The 21,665-nt window shown below is 40.9% G+C and overlaps 1 protein-coding gene across 1 annotated transcript in view; it reads left to right on the forward strand.

The window, feature by feature from the left end:
• The window catches only part of ULK4 (unc-51 like kinase 4), a 406,569-nt gene that overhangs the window by 38,516 nt on the left and 346,388 nt on the right, over nt 1–21,665 (forward strand). The window contains exon 17 of the mRNA XM_033131526.1: nt 2,875–2,953. Within this exon, the coding sequence (XP_032987417.1) occupies nt 2,875–2,953 (79 nt within the window). The remainder of the gene's footprint in view (nt 1–2,874; nt 2,954–21,665) is intronic.

Consider the following 21,665-nt stretch of genomic DNA (forward strand, 5'->3'; position numbering starts at 1 on the left):
TTGCATTTCACTGTGACTAGAAATATTTAAGCATCTTTTCAAGTGCTTATTGGCCATTTGCATATATTTGAAGAGCAATCAGTTCAAATCTTTTGCATGTTTTAATTGGGTGGTTTTATATTGTTGATTTGTAGGAGTTCTTTATATGTCCTGGATATTAACTTCTTATCAGGCACATGATTGACAAATATTTTCTCTCCTTCTGTGGGTTGTCTCTTCACCCTGTCGATAGTGTTCTTTGAAGCATAAACGTTTCACATTTTGATGAGAATTTTGTACATAGGCCATCATGTCATCTGGGAACAAAGACAGTTTTATTTCTTCCTTCCCAATCTGTATACCTTTTATTTTTTCCTTGTCTTATTGCATGAGCTAGAAACTTCCAGCATGATGTTGAAAAAGAGTGATAAGAAGTTAGTGAGAGAGCGTTGAGTTTTCTCACCTTCAAGTGTGATGTTAGCTGTCGGTTTCTGGTAGTGTTTATCAAGTTGAAAAGTTCCTCTCTTTCTAGTCTACTGAGAGTTTTTATCATGAAGCGTGTTGGATTTTGTCAAGTGCTTTTTTCTGCCTCTATTGATATGATCATGTGATTTTTCTTTTTTGGCCTATTGATGATAGAAATTCACTTTTTAAAACTGAAATTCTGTGATTTTTAATCACAAGTTTATACAACCATCATCACTATCTAATTCTAGAACATTTTCATCCCCTGGTGAAACCCTGTATCCATTGCCTCCTCCCTTCAGTAAACACATGAAGTAACTGTAACTTTCATGTCTGCTCTGTCTCATATGGTAGCCAATAGCCATGTGTGGTTATTTAAATTTAAAATGAAAACCAATTCCAAATAAAAATAAAAAAATCATCTATTTAGTTCTTCAGCTGCGCCAGCCATATGTTAAGTGCTCAATGCAATCACATGCGTTTGGTGGATACTGTATTGAATGATGCAGATATGGGACGTATCTGCCATTGCACAAGAGTTTATTGGCCAGTGCAGCTTTAAATGCTGTCATAGATATGGGGATGGTTCTAAGGTACAGCATAACAGGTCACTGGGGGCACCTGAAATAATGACATTTAAGAAGAAACCTGAGGGCGGCCGGGTGGCTCAGTGGGTTAGAGCGCGAGCTCTGAACAACAAAGTTGCTGGTTCTGTTCCCACATGGGACGGTGGGCTGCATCCTCTGCAACTAAGAAAACGGCTACTGGACTTGGAGCTGAGCTGCACCCTCCACAACTAGCTTGAAGGACAGTGACTTAACTTGGAGCTGATGGGCCCTGGGAAAACACACTGTTCTCCAATATTCCCCAATTAAAAAAAAAAAAAAAAAGGAAGAAGAGACCTGAATTATGAGAAGGAGCCAGTTTTGTAAGGGCATTGTATAAAGGGTATAGTTGTATTTAAGTATTTGGTATATACACTGAAAAATACTGTTATCATTACTTTAAATAGTTTATAATTGAAAACTACAAGAGCTTTTAGGTAGTGTGTTTTCTCTTGTTCTGGTAGGAATTGTTTTTGGTGAGGTTGGGGAAAATATTTAATCAGTGTGTCATGATACATTTTTATTTTAGTTGACTGATTTTTTAGATTGGAAAAATGATTCAGTGCTTTATGAGTATTTTGGGCTTGTCATCCAACTGAGATAAATTTTGTCTTGCATCTTGTAATTCACTAGTGAGTTTTTTGGTAATAAGCATTTGCTTTGCTTTATCAATGAAAAGACTTAGAAGTTAATTCACTGCCTTTCAATTGCACACATGTGGAAGTTGAAGCTCGATTGACTTGGCTGTGGTCACATAAGTGATCAGTGGCCCAGCTGTGACTGGAAGCTTTTACTTGTAACCTTTGGTCCAGTGTCCCACTAAACCTTTTTCAAAAAGATCACTTTTTAAAGTATAATCTTTTTATGCAGAAGCAGGATGCTGATCATAAAAATGCCTAGGACTTCTTTAATCTATATGTTAAGAGATTTGAATGGGCAATTGAAAAAGTGTTGAAATCTGTAAGAATTATTTCTGCATGTTAGAGATCTGACAACACAAACACCTCCTTGTCATTCTTCTCTGAGTCTGATTTGTTTCCCTCCAGGGGGGTTCTGGGTGGTTATTTTAAGAACCTGAAAAGTAATTGACTGTCTGGCTGGTGAACACACTGATTAGCTCAGAGAACATGCGAGCATCACTAGATAAAAGAGTGTGTTTTTCATCAACTCACACGCTTAATTATTTTTTTCCATTAAAAATTTTTTCTCAAGATAATTTTTTGTATGAAATAAACTTTTTTTAAATCACCTGAAGTTCTATTTAATCATCTATCAACTGTATTTTCTGCTGGATAATGAAACAGAAACACCTCACTAAAACTGGTACTTATTAAAGTAGAACAATATATGTAAGACTTATTGAAAACTTTCTATTAAAGTGAATATATACACATATGTTTAACTGTTGTGATACTACTTATTACTTATATATAAAATAATTGGTCTGCTCAACAAGTAGAACAGAGACCTTTCACCCAATACCTTTGTACTCAGAAATAAAAGGGTTAGTTACTATGTCCTTCTCTCTGGTTAAGGCCTTTTGAAAATTTTATTTTCCATTTTACTATTAAAGCACAACTTGTTCAATTTTTGTCTTTATTACAAATGGGACTGCAGAGGGCATGGCTGTTCATGTCTCCCTGAGTAAAAGAGGGAAAATTTCTCTGGGCTCAACACATGGGGGAGTACATGAATATGCTCACCCAGTCACGTACCATTTTTATCTCCTGTTAATGCTCATAATTGCTTAATGTAACTAATCCGGGGGTTGGTTTCCTCAGTCCTTGACTCTCCTCTTCAAAGACTATTTTCTCTCCATTTACAGACGGGCTAAGGTCGCTCGCGTGATTGGCTTACTGGCCTCGCACACAGCTGAGCTCCAAGAAAATACACCTGTTATTGAGGTAATTCCATTTATTACTGAAATGTTATGAATGACAAAAAAGATTGTTCTTCATTTCGTAATTTAGAATATGTGGCTTTCATTGACCTTCACTTAAATTCTCTTTGCGGAATTATGGCAATTGTTACAAAGCAATAACGTCAGTAGACCTTTAGGCTTAAATGCAGTTGATCATATACAACACATTCTGTTATTAAAGGTGGTAAGGTAGAGTTACAAGGCTTGTGGGCTCTGTTCATTATTTCAATTATTTTTGAGTAAGGCTTGTTTCATTGCTAGTTTTCTTATAATCTACCCAACCTTTTATTAAAATTGGTGTATTTTCTAGGTGAAACATAGCTCAGATTAAAATACTTTTAGCTGTTCACCTTGAATTCAGTGTTTTTATCCTTACCACTTGTCAGTTATTTCCGACAATGATCTCACTATGGAATGGCCACGCAGCCTCTAAAGATATCTCCTAATATCAGTAATTTCTTTCCAATACGGATACCGGGAAGCCTTTCTTAGTTAACCAGTAATTCCAAGTCCCACAGAGTGAATGCTACCATTGTACTGCCTTTTTGAGTGTCCTTGAACCTGAAAAACTACCTTCTGTCCACCCTGTTGATGTATATTACACTTACTTGGTAGTAGATTTTTTTTTTTCCCTTGGAATAGGAGTGTCTCAAGTGTCAAAATAGGTGAGAAGAACCAGGACTTTTAGGAGGAAAGGCAAGAAGTCCTGAAGGAAGGAGAGAGTAGTAAGAAGAGGGGATTTTGTAAAAATCCCCTGAACCTGGTGGTGTGGTATTTGGAGCTGGAAGAGGAATTGTTTAGCCAAAGAACTATCCAGTAGAACTTTCTGCAGTGGTAGAAAATGTTCTGTATCTGTACTGTCCAGTACGTAGCCAGTTGCTGGGGTGGTGTCCTAGGCAGCGCAGTCTGGGTGGACAGTCACCAGAGTGGCAAAATTAAAAAGTCCTAAATGTTGGTGAGAGTACTGAGCAGAAGGATGCCCTGTGCTGCTCGTGGGAAAGTCAGTGGGCACAGCCCCTCTGGAAGGGTGCTTGGCCGGGTCTCCTAAAGCTGAGCTCATCCAGCTGTGAAATAGCGTCCGTTACCCTGTGACCCAGCATACCAAATGACGTGTGCACGATTATCTATTACCAGTGTTATTTGTAATAGCCCCAAATTTGAATCAACAAAAAGAATGTGTCCCCCAACAGTAGAATGGATGCCGTGTGGCCCGTTCCCCCAGTGGGCTACCAAGTCGCACTGCTCATGGTGCACTACATACCGTGTTGGCCAAGAAGCCTGAATGAACCTCAGAGTCACAGACAGCTGTCCGAGGCGTCAGGAAGACATTGCCTGGGACACTGATCCACGTGCTCAGCAATGTTCTGGGCTGTGATGGTTCTTGTTTAGGGGTCAGCTCCCCCTGGTACCAGACAGTAGGAGGGGGATGTGTATGTAGGTGGAAGTTATGGCAGGTCTGGAGATGCAGGGTGCCTGGTGGCGTAGAGCCAGGGGAGACAGGCCAGACAGAGGCCACGGCCGGAGCTGAGAGGCCCCACATCCCCTAGTGGGTCCCTGTGCTTAGTCAGGACTTGGCTGTGCTGCTGTCCGAGGTGTTCCTGCAGGTCTGGGCAGGAGGCATCGGCAGCCACTGGGGACCCGTCAGTCACCCTGGGCGGTGTGCTCAGCTCACCCCCACTCATGCCTGTGCCCTGATCTCCTGGCAATTGCTGTTGCTGCTGCCTCCGAACCGCTCTCCTCCCTGTGCTCACTCAGGTCGAATTCTTGGGCCAGTACTTCCCTCTGCTCAGAGGCGGGGTGCTTCTCAAAGTATTTCCCCAACTCCCGCTGCTGTCCCTTATGAAACACTGCAGTCCTGATGCGGCCTCCATTGAGGAGGGGGGTGGCTGTTAATTCCTGAGGTTCTTCTATCCTTCATTCCCGAGGCACTGTTCCCTTTCTGGATGATTGCCAATGTTTCATTAAATTGAAATGAAACTTGGGAAAAATCACACTTATTTCATTAAAAAAGCAATAGTGTATATTTAGCTCTCGGGGAAGCTATTTTAAAGTAAGCACGCTATATTGTGAACTGAGTTGGATGATGAGGAATTTACAGAATAATTTAAAACTGCCAGGTGTTAGTTCCTTTGTGGTTGCATCTTTTTTTGATTCAATTGGCTATGACTTTTATTCATGGCAGCAGCCACTGGAGGTCACTCAAACACTGGAAACCAAGTTTTTCAAGTTTAAGAATTTTTCTTTCAACTTCAGGAAGAAGCAGGCTTAGCAGATGTATAGTACCTTGTTTCCTTTTTTCCTGTTTCCTTCCTTCCTTCCTTCCTTCCTTCCTTCCTTCCTTCCTTCCTTCCTTCCTTCCTTTCTTCCTTCCTTCCTTCCTTCCTGGGAATTTCTGCTACATGAAGTGCAGTTGCATTCCATTAGTTATTAATACCATTAGTTATTAATACCACTGTACTATATACATCTAACAGAAAAGGATTAAAAAAATATAACCACAATATCATTGTCACACTCAACAAAATCCACAGTGGTTCCTGAATATCATCTAATGTCCAGTCAGTGTTCAGGTTTTCTTAATGGTCACATACATGTCATTTTGTACTTTTTCACTGAGCCAGGATTCAGTTAATGTCCTGTATGTCCTGTATTGCATTTATTTTTTTTTTAATTGAAATTCATTGGGGTGACAGTGGTTAGTAAAATTACAAAGGTTTCAAGTGTATAATTCTGTAATACATCATCTATATATCACACTGTGTGTTTACCACCCAGAGTCAGTTCTCCTTCCATCACCACATATTTGACCCCGTTTACCCTCTTCTACCATCTCCCCTCCCCCATTACTCTCTGCTAACCACTAAACTATGGTCTGTGTCTATGAGTTTTTTGTTTCTTTATTTCTTTGTCTTGTTACTTTGTTGCTTTCAGTTTTATATCCCACATATGAATGAAGTCATATGGTTCTCGACTTTTTCTGTCTGATTTATTTCGCTTAGCAAAGTAATCTCAAGATCCATCCGTGTTGTCGCAAATGGCACAATTTCATCTTTTCTTATGGCAGAATAGTATTCCGTTGTGTATATATACCACATCTTTATCCAATCATCTATCGAATGACACTTTGGTTGTTTCCATGTCGTGGCCACTGTAAACAAAGCTGCAATAAACATCGGAGCATATATATCTTTATGGATAAATGTTTTCAGATTTTTTTGGTAGATACCCAGGAGAGGGATTGCTGGGTCATATGGTAATTCTATTTGTAATTTTTTGAGGAACCTCCACACTGCCTTCCATAGCAGCTGCACCAGTCTGCATTCCCACCAACAGTGTATGAGGGTTCCTTTTTCTCCACAGCCTCTCCAACACTTGTTACTATTTGTCTTGTTGATGATAGCCATTCTGACTGGGGTGAGGTGATATCTCATTGTGGTTTTTATTTGCATTTCTCTGATGATTAGTGATGTTGAGCATTTTTTCATATGTCTATTGGCCATTTGTATGTCCTCTTTGGAGAAATGTCTATTCAGGTCCTCTGCCCATTTTTTAAATTGGATTCTGTATTGCATTTAGATAGTATGACTCTTCAGGCTCTTAATTTCAAACATTTCTCTATTGTTTTTTAGTGCCATTTATTTATTATAGACAAATTGTCGTTTATTTTAACCAAAGCTAGAATGTTGGACATTTTATTCTACCCTTTCGGTGTTATTTGACATGATTCTCTATCACCAGTTTTTCCTGTGAACTGCCTGTAAAATGTGTAATATTGATTAGATTTAAGTTCAGTTTTTTAGAAGGGAGGGTAGGGATTCTTGATGGTGCTGTGGATTTCCTACTGCCTCGTAGGGAGAGGCATGTGATGTCTGGTTGCCTCATTACTAGTAATGTTACGATGGCTTACAGGCTCCAGGTGTTGTCAGCTTTGCCATAAGGAACTTTCCCCGTCACTCTACCTCACAGTTGTAGCGTCCGTTGATGATTATTGCTTACATGCATTAATCCTTTAGGGTTGCAAAAATGACAACTTTCTCATTCTAAAATTCCTTTCTAATTGATAGCTAAGAGTTTTTCTTGTAGAAGACTTTTCCATATCAACCAGTTGGTTATCCTAAAATATAGTTCGTTGAGCAAGGGCAGGATAAATATTTCCTTTTATAAGGCAATTTTCAGAATAATGAGTTGGTGCCTTAGTTGTCTCAATAAGTATCCAGTGAGATTTTTTTGTATTATTAGAACTTAATGGGTTTATATATGTCAATCTTTTGTAGTCATTAATCTTTTTGGTGCTGAAATTGTTCCATCTCAGTGCAATGGGAGCCCTTGCAAGTTTGCTCCTCTCTCCTTTCAATAAGACCCTGCTAGTGTCTCTGAAAACGCCTTTGCTTTCTGTCAACAAGATTTCACAGGCTCAGCCTTAGTTCTGAAATGAATTCTATAAGGAACCTCATTTAATTAGAAATGGTACTTAGAGAACATAGTCTGTTTGGGGGTGTTCATTGCTGCTGGGATTGTCATTTCTTTCAGAACTTGTCAAGGGTTAGTGCTAAGAAATATTATTTCTTAAAAAGAAAAATCACAAGTTCATTCATGCTAATACTTCTAATTCATATTTAAGATTAGAGTTTTTAATATTTTGATTTAAAATTACTTTTCTTATAAGCTGAAAATATTGGCTGCTAATGACATTAACATAATTACTTATTTTCTTTAACTTATAGTTTAGAATAAGTAATTTAAAAGTAATATCAATATTATCACTGATAATAAAGCTACAAAGTACAGTTTAAGATATTTTTGTGCTGTTTTTTTGTTCTTTGGGATATAATCCACTGGGTGATATGTACAGTCAAAATACTGAGTTTTTAGATCAATTCAAATTTTCACTTTGTACTTCTCTCACTCATATGATTTATAATTATATATTTTTCAATTCATTTTAGATATTTAGGGATTTAAAGATTATTTTATGCTTCATTTGGTTTAAAAATTATTCTTTTTTACTGAAGAGTTACAAATATACAGAAACGTGTACAAAATGTAAATGTCATGTTCAGTGAATTATCACAGAGTGAAAACCAAGGAAACTGCCACTGGTGAAAAAATGGAATCGTAAGTTAATACTCAATCCAAAATAAGTCAGGAAAGTAGGAATAATGTAAGAAAGATTAAGTGGGACAAACAGAAAAGTAAACAGCAAGATGATAGACTTAAACCTCACCATATTAAAAATTACAGTAAATTTCAATGGCCTAAATACTCTAGTCAAAAGGTAGAGATTGTCATCGTGGATAAAAAAATAGAAACCTAGCTATATACAGTTTACATGAGACATACTTTACATGTGAGGATAGGCTAAAACACATGGGAAAAGCTGTACCATGGAAACCCTAATAATAAGAAAGCTTGTGCGGCTATGTTAACAACAAAGTAGACATTAGGGAGCATTAGGAGAGATGAAGACATCATTTCTAATGAAAGTTTTAATTCATTAGGAATTACAGTTGACCCTTGAACATCATGGGGGTTGGGGTCACCGACCCTCCTCGCAGCTGAAAATCTACATATAACTTTGACTCCCCCAAAACTTAACTGCTGATTCTGCTAATGTGGGAGGAAGAGGGAACTAATCTATACCTGGAAATACTTACATCAGGACAGCAGTTCTGTAGACTCCAGTGTGCATCAGACTTACCTGGAAGGTTTTTTAGAATGCAGATTGTTGGACATCGTCCCCTAAGTTTCTTGTTCAGTAGGTCTGGAGTGAGACATAATAAGTTTCATTTCTAAGTAAGTTCCCAGGTGATTTTTTGGATGCTGCTGATTCAGAGATTATACTTTGAGAGCCACTATATTGGGAATTAAGAATGTTTTAAGTTTCAGTTTAAGAAGTTAGAAACAGGAGAGCAAATTAAATCCAATGAAATTAAAATACAATAATAAAAATAGGAACTGCGATCAATAAATTAGAAAAGTAACAATAGATAAAAATCAGTGAAACCAGTAGTTCATACTTTAATAATCTGTGCCTAGATTGATCAAAAGGAAATAAATAGAAAAGAAAAATGACCAATGTCAGGACCAGAAGGAAGATAGCAGCAATACATTCAGCATTCATTTAAAAGTACTAAGGAGGTAGTCTGGATAACTTTTTTTCCTTTAAATTAAAGTTTATTGGGGTGACAATTGTTAGTAAAGTTACATAGATTTCAGGTGTACAATTCTGTAACATAACTTTATGCCTGCATACTTACCAGCTTAAACGAAAGGATAAGGTCTGCTTGAATGACACGATTTCCTGGAACTGATTATAGAAGACAGACAAATTTGGAGAACCCTACATCTGTTAGTACATTATTAAGCCACCCCTGCCCCCAAACAGTTCTGGGCTTTGATGACCACTGGTGAACTCAACCCCACTATATATATTAATATGTACATATGCAATAGCATATACATTAATATATGTTTTATTTACTTACATTTATACTCACTCAACAACAAGTTTGCTTTATGAGAAAGGGCAATACTGGCAACGGAGCATGTATGGTAACAGCCTTATTGAGTCTCATGATCCAAGTAGAAGGAAAAAGCCAAGTCACTTTGCAGTTGGGAAGCTTGTGCTCAAAAGAGATGCGACTGGATGGGTGAAGAGCAACTCATTTTGGGAAATCATCATTTCTAAGGTTCCTTAAAGTTGTTTATGTTTTTCTTACTGAGCTTGGAGTGTTATCTGCCCTCCTATTATCCATCTGTCTATCCATCTACCACTATTTAGCTATCGGTCTATCTAAGTACCTATCTATATCTGACAGTTCTTTATGTATTCTGGATATAAGTCCTTTACCAGATACATGGTTTGCAATATTTTCTCCCAGTCTGTGGCTTGTCGTTTTATTCTCTTTATAGTCATTCAAAAGCAGAAGTTCTTAACTTCAATGAAGTTCCTTTTTGGATCATCCTTTTGATGTTGTATCAAAAAAAAACAAAACAAAAAACCCCCCAGAAAACCCTATGTTTAACCCAAGGTCATAAAAAATTTCTCCTGTGTTTCTTTCTAAGATTTTTGTAGATTTAGTTTTTGTATTTAGGCCTATGATTCATTTTGAATTAATTTTGTATTAGGTGTTAAGTATGGATCGAGGTTTATTTATTTACTTTTGCATCTAGTCAACAAATTTTGAATGAGCACTTTCTTTGAGCCAGATAATGAAACGGGCACTGGAGACACAGTGACGAGCAAAACAGATGTCCCTGTCCTCATGGAGCTTTACAGTGGACAAAGGATATTAAACAGAGAAGGAGGAAGTCATAAAGGAGACTGTGAAGGAACAGCGGTGAAGTAGAAAGAAACTCAGGAGAGTTGCGTTAGCGGAAGGGAAGACAGGAGCATGTGCTGTGAAGGAGGAACAGTCATCTTTTTTATTGTTCCTGAGAATTAGGTTTAGTTGAAAACAGGGACTTTAATTGGATTTGGCAAAGTGAGGGTTAGTGACTCGCACGCCTAGAAGCCAGACTGGAGTGGTTGTATAGAAAACCAGAGGTGAGCAAGTGTTGACTGTGTGTCTTGATCAGGACCTTTGACAGTGAGTGTGGGCGCATTTGAATGCTAATGGAAAGATGAATCCAGAGGGAGGCAGTAAAGAGAGAGGCTAGAGAGGGGCTAACTGAAGTTATGTAATCCTTCAGATGGTAGAAGGGAATGACCCAGGGTGACGGGCCTTAGAGAAGGGACACTTTATCTGCTAGAACAGGAAGACAGGATTACTACAGGTAGATGGGATGGGGGTTAAGATTTGGAGGTGGGAGGATGAGGGATCTTGTATCTAATGGCTTCTGACAATGGAGTTCATCAAAGTCACCATCAGAAAGAGGGGAATGAGTGCCCAGGGGATTTGAAGTAGAGAAGATAGGAAGCTGTCCTCTGAGAGAATGAGAAAGCTGACTCACTAGGGAAAGAGACTAGGGTTCCACAGAAACCAAGTGTGTGATGAAGAATTTAAGGTGAAAGAAACCAGTTTGCCTAGTTGTGTGATGTTCTCCAGAAGATGGTTGGGTTTCAGTGGGAGGGGGTGGTCTTTTGGAGGGAGAGAGTGGCCACTTCAAAACCCTCTCACGTAAGGCCCTGTGGTTTTGCGTCTTACACCCCAGGACCCAGTCTGTGTAGGAAAGCAAGTAAAGAAAGGCTGTGAGAAAGTGTGGGCTTATTGGCTTTGATGGTTTTGTTGAGTTCAAACAATTATTGCTGAAGGGTTTTAAATCAGGATCATGAAAAGATATGAGTGGAAGTAAGAGAATGTTGGACTTTAAGAAGTTTTGGGGATACTGTCAGGGTCCAGGGTGTGTCTGGCATGAGTGGCTGAATTGGGGTGGAGGGAAAGGACGAGGAACTGAGTGACGCAGTGAAGCAACCCCGTGGCCAGGTGTGTCCTCCTCATGGAGATCCACTCTGCTGAAGGTGAGGACCGGAGGAGAGGTGGGAAGGAGGGTGGTGAGCAAGGAGCCGGTGTCCTCAGTAGCTAAGAAGACAGCAGGGGGTCAGTAGCCAAGGGCGCTGAGGAAAAGGCAGTGTAATGTGATGTGTGAGACCCCAAATCGCAGGTCCTTTGGCAAGACAGAGAGTTAGGGGGTGTTAGCAGGAGTGAGGACATCGTCCTCATCTCGCTTCCGAATTCACTTTGACGTAGGGTCAAGATGACGTTTGCTGCGTGGCACTAGGGAGCACAGAAAGACAGGGATTTTCCACTAGAGTCTCAGAGAAAGTGATCTCTCTCCTTTGCATAAAGTGCTATTTAAATTTGGCCCGTCATCAGGACTTGGTTCACAACAGTGTTGTGTGTTAGCTAGTGTCTGTGTTCCAGCTCAAGACAAAGCACTTGCCAAAATGTTGCCGGTGGGGAGAACTTTTAACACAGTAGTTAACCATGTTTCTGTTAATACTTTTCTTGCTAAAACCTGCGTTTCAGCAGGATCTTCTTGTTGCTGGCAATTTGTAAAAATGATGCTAGATGCTTTCCTGAAAACGTGACCTCTACCTTGTTGGTTCATATTTCCTCTCTTTTCATAGTTATTACATAGCCCCCCTCTGCCCCCCGAGTGCTTTGTACCCCACTGCTGAATCGGGGTAGTCTCCTCAGTAGTTTTTGTGTTGAGGTGCTGTAAGATGCCATCTTTCCCGTCAGATACTGCATGGCCATTTCTGGCTAGTTTGCAGCCGTGAGCAGAGACCCATCATTTATCATCTTCCACATTGTTAATTTCAGTGAATTTGCCCTTGTACCTCCCTGCTAACTAAGCTGTGTTTTCGGTTACTTTTTGGACAAATTTGTTGAAAACGGTGAAGCAAGAGTTGAATAATATTCACGTCTTTGTATAGAATGAAGTGAAACGTGCAGGATTTGTTATATTAAGCCATGATGCTGATGTGGATAGCATTTGGGGAATTACCATATTTGAATCACTTTTGCATACAAATGAAACATCTTACATCAAAGAATTCTTAAAAGGCATGCTTCCTAATTTCTTATAATGACAGAATTCATTTAATTTCTTACCTGACATCTTGTAGAACAATTTTTAGCTTCTGTGTTTTCTGCTTTGACTAATTTTTATGCTCATTTTACCTGAGCTGTAAATGTACCTTTGTTATAATATTTTTAGAGCAGCAGTTGTGAGGCCTATATATTTGAATGTGATGTAATTTAATAATCTTTGGGAACCTAGCAAAGCATCACATTTAATTTTCTATTAGATGAAAGAAACATGGAAAGAGAATTGGTGATGGAAAGAATTGCACAGAACACAACTAATTGGACTGCTCCCTAAAACAGAAACAGAAAAGTGCAGTTTAAAATGAGCTCCCTTTCTAGTTCTGCTATTTGAGGAATATTGAAGAGATGACTATTAAACATACAGTAACAAGTAAATAATAGTAATTATGTATAGCAAGCTTAAAACCACGATATTGGAGTTATGTTTTTTATGCCATAACTTTTACATATTCAAACATTGAAAAGACTCATTTTAATAAAGGACAATGGTAACTTGGTTTGTTAAGAAAAAATTATGTAGCGAGTGTAATTATGTTCTGTTCCCAAATAAAAATGTCATTTAACCCTCAATATATATGTATATGGGCATATACATACATACACACACATATATCATCTACACGTCAGTTGATGCTTACATTAGATACAGAATGAGGACCTGCCAGAAGAGTGTAGAAGTACCTAGAACATATGTCTGGCTTGGTTACCTGTCCCCTCCATTGTCAGGTTTAGTTTGGGTTGCCAGAAGGAAGTCGAGATCGGTGGAAATGGTGGGGGGGCATCTCTTTCCAGTACAGCGGCTAAGAGTCCTGGCTGCTGTGCACTTGTTAGCAGTGTGCTGTTCTCATCGTTGTGTCATGGTGGGTAGATTCTAGGTTGAAGCCTTTTGTAGACCCCGAGGGTCTCTCTTTGACCGACCTCCTGCAGTCATTGCCCACATTTGCCACTGGCGAACCTCGCTGCTTGAGGAGTAGTCAAGTGGAATTCAGAGGCTCATTCTCTGATACCATGATGACATATGAATCTGTTGTCCCCGACAGTTCCAGCAGTTTCTTTTTTAAATTTGAGCAAAATGAGCTCAAAATTAGTGAAACTAATAGTTTGTAAAGGCTTAAAAGGCTGTTACTCAAAACAAAACCCTGTAACTTATTCATTGATCAGTCTAAGTGTATCATACTGTGTTCCAGTATTCTTTTCCAAGAAGGAAAGGATGAATCCAGCTATTGGGTTGGAGGCTGTCATTTCCAATATTAATTAGTTTCATAAGCCGACAAAGGAAAAACTGGAAAGTGAATCTTTTCAAAGGGGATTATATAATTCACAGTCCCTAATGCATGGTACACTGAAATTGGGATAATTCAATGATGGTTTGTTTACAAAGGGGTGATTAACTATAAGAGATGGAGCAGTTATCCAGGGTTAGGAATAGTGGAGTTGTTCTGACCTCTTTCTTATCCCAGAGAGAAGAAGGGGTGCGGGATGGGTGTGGTTCCTGGAACTCAGAAGGAGCTGCATTGGGCAGGTTGGTTGAAAGGTGCAGTACCAGGGATGGTGGACTTGGCACAAGTGCAGGGGGCAGGGATGGCTCATTCATACCTGGAATAATAACCATCTGTTCCTGTGAAGACAAAGCGTTGTCCCCTCCATGATCAGAAGGTTCAAGTGTAATCAACTTGCTCCTGGTGAAACAGAGCTACATGAAGGCTTTGTGTTGACCTCTGTTCACGGCAGATTGGGCACTGAGCAGTGGCAGTGGCTATGTCAGCCTGGTGAGTGGAAGTCCATGTTGTTGAGCCCACGCGTGGCCTTCATCCTTGCTTCCATGCTGCTTTCTTTGTACATGGGCTTATTGAGCAAGCACCAGGGTACCTAGTGAAGCATATTGACTGGCATCCATAGAAGGTTCTGCTTTTCCAGCTGACTGTTGGTGCCCTCTGCTGGGCACTTGTGGTGGATCATGAATGTCTTTAGTTTCTGTTCTCATTCCCAGACCTCCAACTATCTATACATACTCTCTCCCCCATACTTTAATTTTTTTTAGCACAATTTTGCTCTTTCTCAGTTTTTGACTGCCTGGCTAGCCTGTTAGCTCCTGCCTTTGAGTTAGTATAGATCCATCCCTTAGTCCATCTCTCTATGTATAGATGTGCCACCCCAAGTTCTGCGCACTCGTGGGGTTTCCTTTCACCATTGTCTTTGTGGGCCACCTTTGAGTGGGGTTGCAGTGCCATGGCCATCCACTTTTCTGCTGGTGCCGACGTAACATGCGGATCTGTATGAGGCCCAGGTCCGTGCTTCCTGAACTCCTTACAAAGTCATGGGTGTGGGTTGAGGAGGGAGAGGCCCCGGGGCAGTGGGAGCAGATGCCTTGGGAGTCTGAGCCACCCGCATATGGAGTGAGTGAATCTGCTTGGCTTGGGCTCATACATACCATTTCAATTTAAAAATAAAATGCTGCTCTGTGTAATCAGTTTTATGATGACGTCTGATTCATGATGAGCAAATCAGGTCCTGTGGTATTCCAGACTCAGGCATTCATCTCAGGGCCCAGCAACAAGCCAGGAGCTGCTTTTCAGATGGAAAACTGATGTTGGCAGAGGGCAGGGCAAGGCCTCCTTCCCACGTCCAAGGGGTCTGTGCTGATTCTGCTACCATATTTCCCCCAAAATAAGACCTAACCAGAAAATAAGCCTTAGCATGGTTTTTCAGGATGCTCGTAATGTAAGCCCTACACCAAAAATAAGCCCCAGTTAAGATCATCAGCCAGATGGACGCATTTTGTACATTGGTTGGAACACATGACGGACGTATTGAATTATAATAATATAATTAAGTATAAATAATATTGACATTAATACTTAAAATAAATGATAATATAAGTTATAATTAAGTATTTGTAAATACTCAAGTGCGCGCCTTTGGACAAGAGGTAAATGCCTATGTAAACAGATGAACTCAAGACTTATTGACGAATGACCAATCGGAGTACAGACACAACGCATGAATAACATGTGCACTTGATAACGCATGGACGTGGTTGTGTCTAATATGAATCTTCATAATTCAATACATCGTGTGTTGTAACGGACATACTTAATGCACTCATGTGAAATAAAGAAACGTTTTCTGAATTTTGGTGCCTGCAATTTTTTGTCACTTTTGTGTGGACCATCATTCTTAACTGTCATCATTTTTGTTGCCACTCCTGTCTTGTAAGTCTTCAATTGACACTTGATTTAGTGGTAGATTTAAAGGGAATAATATTTTGACCCCTAGACGTGATGAGTGCAAAAACAAAGAGCTATTCTGTTGAGTACAAGGAAGGAATCATGGAGGACTCCAGGGGCAAGAATCTTACGGCTTTCTGCAAAGAGTAGAAGTTGGATCTCTGAATAGTCCAAAAATGGCGAGCAGAGTACGATAACCTCAGTCAACAGGTGGATGAGGGAAATGCTAAGAAGCGCAAGTGTGGATCAGGTCGGCAACCATTATTTCCTGAGCTGGAAGACATCATCTGTGAATGGATTGCTGACAGGAGAGCAAAGGTCTTTGGCTGTGCGCAGGGCTGATATTCAAGCCTTTGCCCTTGCAATGGCACCACAGTTAGAAATATCCCCAGAAGAATTCAAAGCATCACAAACTGGCTGGATGGCTTCCTTCAGCGATATGAACTGTCTCTAAGATCGACAACACTGCTCAAGATGGAAGATACTGAAGTTATTAAACATGCACTTGCATTCAAGTCCATTGTGGATGACATCGACTTTTCTAAATACCAACTCTCCAACATGATTGCTATGGATGAAACTGCAGGGCCAAGGATCTCAAACGACAATTGATCAGAGGGGTGCCTCGTCAATCTACATTCCCTCCACTGGTTACGAAAGTGCACATGTTACCTGTATTTTGGCAATTCGTCTGAATGGAAAGAAAGCCCCACCTCTAATCATCACTAAGGGTAAGAAAGATAAGTTTGAACGTGTTTCAGGCATTTATGTTCTTGAAACTGAAAAAGCCTGGTGCACACAAGCAGTTATAAGGAAGTGGGTCGATTTAATGCTGTCACTTGTTTTGCAAGGTGGCCAAAGAGGTCTGCTAGTCTGGGACTCATCCAGCACTCCCCACGCTAAAGACATGAAGAACTTCCTTACAGAGAGAAGAATAGATCAAATAATGATTCCCACAAGAATGATTGCCTGTCTCCAGACTCCTGATATTTCAAGAAACAAGCCATTCAAGGACCATTTGTGCATGGAAATCAATGGCTACATTGAACATAGAATGGAGAGAAATCAGCATGGAAACTTTGTGAAGCCTAGCCTGCAAGAGGTCGTGACTTGGGTGAAGGATTCATTGGGTGAAGAATTCATGGGATAAAATCACTGACAGCTGTGTTACCAGTGCACTACGGGCAGGCTACATGGACAAGAAGTGCTCATTTAAGCAGAGCTCTGTTGCTGGACATGAGAGATTGGGGCCAATGGTTCTACAGGAAATGGAGTTGCAAGAAATTCAAGCCGGAATTCGGGGTTTGGAGAATTATGATGATGTTCCAGAAGATGACATGACTGTATTTGAATGAATACAGATTTTAGTACATGAATAAATGAATAAATGTAGATTGTTGTACATGAATGTAGATTGTTGTACATTAAAAAAATAAGATATCCCCTGAAAATAAGCCCTAATGCATCTTTTGGAGCAAAATTTAATATAAGACTTGGATATATTTTCAGGGGAATACGGTACTTGGGCTTGCCATAGGCTTTATGTGGCATTCCTATTTTCCACAGTCAGTTCCAACAGCATTCGGTCTGCTGGGTCTTAAGACCCGACTGGCAGAGCAGCTTGTACTTCAGCTGGGACCTGCCACAGACCCCTTTCTTGGGCCCCTCTCAAAATTGGCAGCATTACCAATGATCAGTAAATGGGTGGGAGCCTTTAAAATCCAAACAGGCTCACCAATCATTGCACCTCCTTATCTTGGTGGGTAAGGCAAGGAGCAGCAACTTACCTTTCACTGTAGAAGGAATATCATCACATGCCCCAAGACCACCAAACTCCTAGGAACTTCACAAATGTAATAGCCTGTGAATTTTTGCAGGATTAATCTCCTACCCTCTGGCATGCACGTGACGGTGCTGCTTACCCGGTCCAGGTAGCATAATGGCGTCCATCTAATGAAACAGTGTGATGTCCTACAGATTATCAAGGTGATCAGCGGACCTCTGCATTGTATCACGCCAGAGCAGGTGATTTGATTTAGGAGCAATTCGGCAAGTAGAAACTGCTTCTGATTTATTTACTGACTGGGATGGAAAAGAAAGCATACCAGGAGCCAAGGGCTGTATTGATTTGCTTCAGTAAAGATGCCCCATCTGAAACTGTAGCTCTGATAGGTATCATCGCCGTATTAAATTTGCAATAATCTGTAGTAAGTCCTTAGGATGTGTGTGCCTTCTGCACTGACCTAACAGGTCAGCTGAATGCGGATGTGGTCGGAATCACAGCCCCTGGACCTCTTGGCTTTAGTGGCACTGATCCCTAATCATTGATCCCCTTCGATATGGTTTGCTTTTGGTTTCCTGTCATTGGGTGGTCAGGCAGCGCAGATGTTCTTGTTCCAGGACTTCCACTTTGGCCCTTGCAACTCTGAGTAGTCCTCAATCCACTGGTCAGCGATCCATTGAGGGAATCCTGCCAGTTACTAGGTGTATCTTTTCTCGCTGTATGGTCTCGGATGAGGAAAATAACCAAGGACAGGTCCGTGGGCGCACTGGACCGATGTGAGATGTATTTGGCTGACTCCATGTAGCACCTGACCTTGATGAGCAACCCGTCTGAGTACTGGAGTATAATGGCATCTTAGGTCTCCAGAGATCAGCCTAAGTTCAGAGCCAGTATCTAATAACTTTCAACGGTCTGCGTGTTTCCCTTTCCCCAGTGCTCAGTCACGTGGTAACTCACTGAGGACACTCTCAGGAAGGAAAGTGTTGGGCAAGATTCACAGCACTCACCTGTGGGCACTTTGTAGGGCTCCCTTTCAAAGGGACCTCCAGCTTCGTCAAAGAGCTCTGGGTCTTTGAACCAGCTTGGGTGTGGGATTGGGATAAAAGGCTGTGAATCCTTCATACAGGGACTCTTGTTAGGTTTCTGTCCAAGAAACCTAGAAATGTTCTTACTGTATGTCAAGCATCAATTTAGTAGGCTAATTTCATGGTCAATTTACCATTGTTTCGGGTTCTGGTGGGTCGGAATCCTCGGATCTCCAGATTGCCCTGGGACTCTCGGGGTCTACCTGTGCTTGCAGTAAGTGCTGCCATTGGTCTCTTCTGGAATCCCATTATTCCCATTGTGATCAGAGAATCCAATTCCATTGTCAGTATTTTCCACGGTCATTTCTGCCTTGTAAAGGACAGCCGCCTCAGCTTCTCAAAGAGGCTGGGGTTCGCCGCCCCCCCGACCCCACACCCTCCCTTCGCCAGGCAAATTTTTTCAGGCCCACCTGGGAGGGGCACTTGGGACAGGTTGAACTTTCTAGAACCATTCCCACGTTCCCAATTTCCTGAGCATTCAGGCTCTGTTCTCTGTAGCAGTGGTTCTTAACCTTGGCAGCACATTAAAATTCCCTGGGGGCTTTAAAAATTTTGATGTCCATGCTATACCCCAGACCAATTAAACCAGAATCTCTGGGGGGTGTGGAGGGTAGATGCAGGTTTCTGTAGTTTTTAAAGCTGCACAAGTGATTCCAACATGCAGGCAACATTGAATCCCACAGTAGTGATTTCAGATGTTGTCCTAGACCTTCAACATCACTTGGCAACTTGTTAGACAAATTCCCAGGCCCCACCCAGACCTACTGAATGAGAAACTAGGAGGGTGGAGCCCAGCAATCTGTGTTTTTTTTTTTTTTTTTTTTTTTTTTAACAAATTCTTCAGTGATTATGAAGCACACTAAAATTTGTGAACCACTGCTCTACAGGATGTTAGGGGGAACCCCTAGCGTTTGACTTCATTAGTTATAGAACATTATTAAGGCTATGTTTCCGCTGGTCGGCCTAGCAAATTCCTGGGTGAGAGGAAATTGAGAATGTGAGCTGCAGACCTCCTTTGAGACTTGGTTTGATTCTCAGGGAAGAGAAGCTTTCTTGCAGGCTGATTCATTTCTTATTCGTGCATCCTTGGGATCCCAACTGAGTGTGAATGGTCTCCTGTTTGATACCACACCATAGGCAGGCCCTAGGATTTGTCTCTTGTTCCATTTCAAAAGGTTATTTCAAGGTCAACAAGATTCAGCACATGCCCCCAAGGGTTAAATTATCTTGTGTGCTTCCCTGTTTCTTTGTTTTCCTCTTTTTCTCTCTATTTTTGGTCTTTGAGGTCTCCCTTAATTTCTTGTCAGTTTAGCTTTGCATTTTATAAAGATATTTAAAAATATTTTAGCCAGTATTTTTTGTCATTTTCAATAAAAGGAATATTCAGGATATCTTGTCTGCCATCCATCAGAAATGGAAAAAATAATTTAAATGATTAATCTGGTTCTGGACTACAGATTTATTGCAATTTGACATCCAATTTCTTAAATTAATCTGAGTGGCAAGATTTATCAGTATAGTTTTCATTCACTGCTTTTCTGGTGGTTGGGGCTTTGCAGCCCTGGTGTCAGATCCGTGACATAAATGTTGACGGCAGATCTTAGCTGCTCATGAATGATCTTCTTCCACCCTAAGATATGGGTGTAATGGTTTGCTGATTGTTTAGTTAGTGACTATTTTAAAGTATGAAACTCCTTCATTACTATGTATAAATAGAATGGTCTCCTTGAATTGAATGATTCGGGTTCTGCCTCAGGATCGGCTGGCTTATATCGTGGTAATGAAAACCATCAAAATCTCAGAGGCTAAGTAACGCTGAGGGCAGATGACCTCAGCATTCCAGGCTGCTTCCGTCCAGGCTGGATGACATCTCCATCCAGGCTGGATGGCATCTCCATCCAGCGTGATGCTTTCAAAGTATCTTGGGACGGGGAAGAGAGTATTGAAAATTGCACGCAGGTATACATGTATCATTTCTACTTTCAGCTGATTGCCTGGACCTAGTCACACCACCCCACCCAATCCAAGGGAGCTGGGAAATATTTTTGTGTGTCTAGGTAGGGAAGGGAACTGGACAGCACAAGTACTGTCTACTACTTTTGTAGTCTGACTCTGCCTTCCTTAAGCATAAAGGGTATTTATTAGGAGGCAATGGGCAAGGTCAGAGGCTCCAAGAGGAGGTTTGGAACAGTCAGGACCTGGCAGCTTTAGAAGACCTCTTGGACCCATGCTTGGGGCACTGCTAGAATGAATGAGTGACCTTCGGCTGTTCTTTATTCTGTGTCCCTCAGTCAGTGCTCAGATGTTTGAGCAAGTGTTGCTGGCTGAGTTTAGGCTGTGGCCCTGCCCTTGACGGTTCCAGACTATGGCAGGAAAGATGTTTCTGAAGGGAGCCAGGGACCCTCTCACATTCTGTAGTTGGAGGGCAAGAATGCCTGTTTTGTCACCCCACGGACTAAGCACTGTACTGGAAAGGTATTTCCCCCAAAGGAAGTTGAATGGTGTTAGGAAGAGGGACTGGATGACCAAAAAATGACAAATTTCTCTTGCAGTTAAATCTGTTGATCTCTAATGAAACAAGCGACTCGGGAAGTTGATCAAGTTTTTGTACCTAGTGCTTGCAAATTTTGGATGTGACTGTAAAAGACTGGATAAGAAATCTGCTGATGCATTTTCTCCGCTTTTCCTGACAGTTCATTATCTTTGAGAGAAGGAGTCCATCAGTTTATAGGTTGCTTATGTTTAGGCCTCAGCAGGGAGCCGACGAGGTAGCAGTCCTTGCTTCCTCTCCCCGATTGTCTAGTTTTAGGAGTTAGACGCTAATTACAGGTGCCGGTTTGAGTACAGTCACCCCGTCAACATGCAGAGAGTTAGAGATTAAAGACTATGTCCACAGAAGAGAATGTTAACAGTTCGATGTCAAGATGTCACCAGGGAAGCTTCTTACAGACAGTGCTGCAACATTGCAATAAGATTTTTAGTTATTAAATACAGGACAAGATTGTATATTCTTCCGCAGGTTTGCCGTCTTTGTCCTCCGGCATCA

The sequence above is a fragment of the Rhinolophus ferrumequinum genome, chromosome 17 (genome assembly GCF_004115265.2).
Source record: "Rhinolophus ferrumequinum isolate MPI-CBG mRhiFer1 chromosome 17, mRhiFer1_v1.p, whole genome shotgun sequence".
Classification (NCBI taxonomy): Eukaryota; Metazoa; Chordata; class Mammalia; order Chiroptera; family Rhinolophidae; genus Rhinolophus; species Rhinolophus ferrumequinum.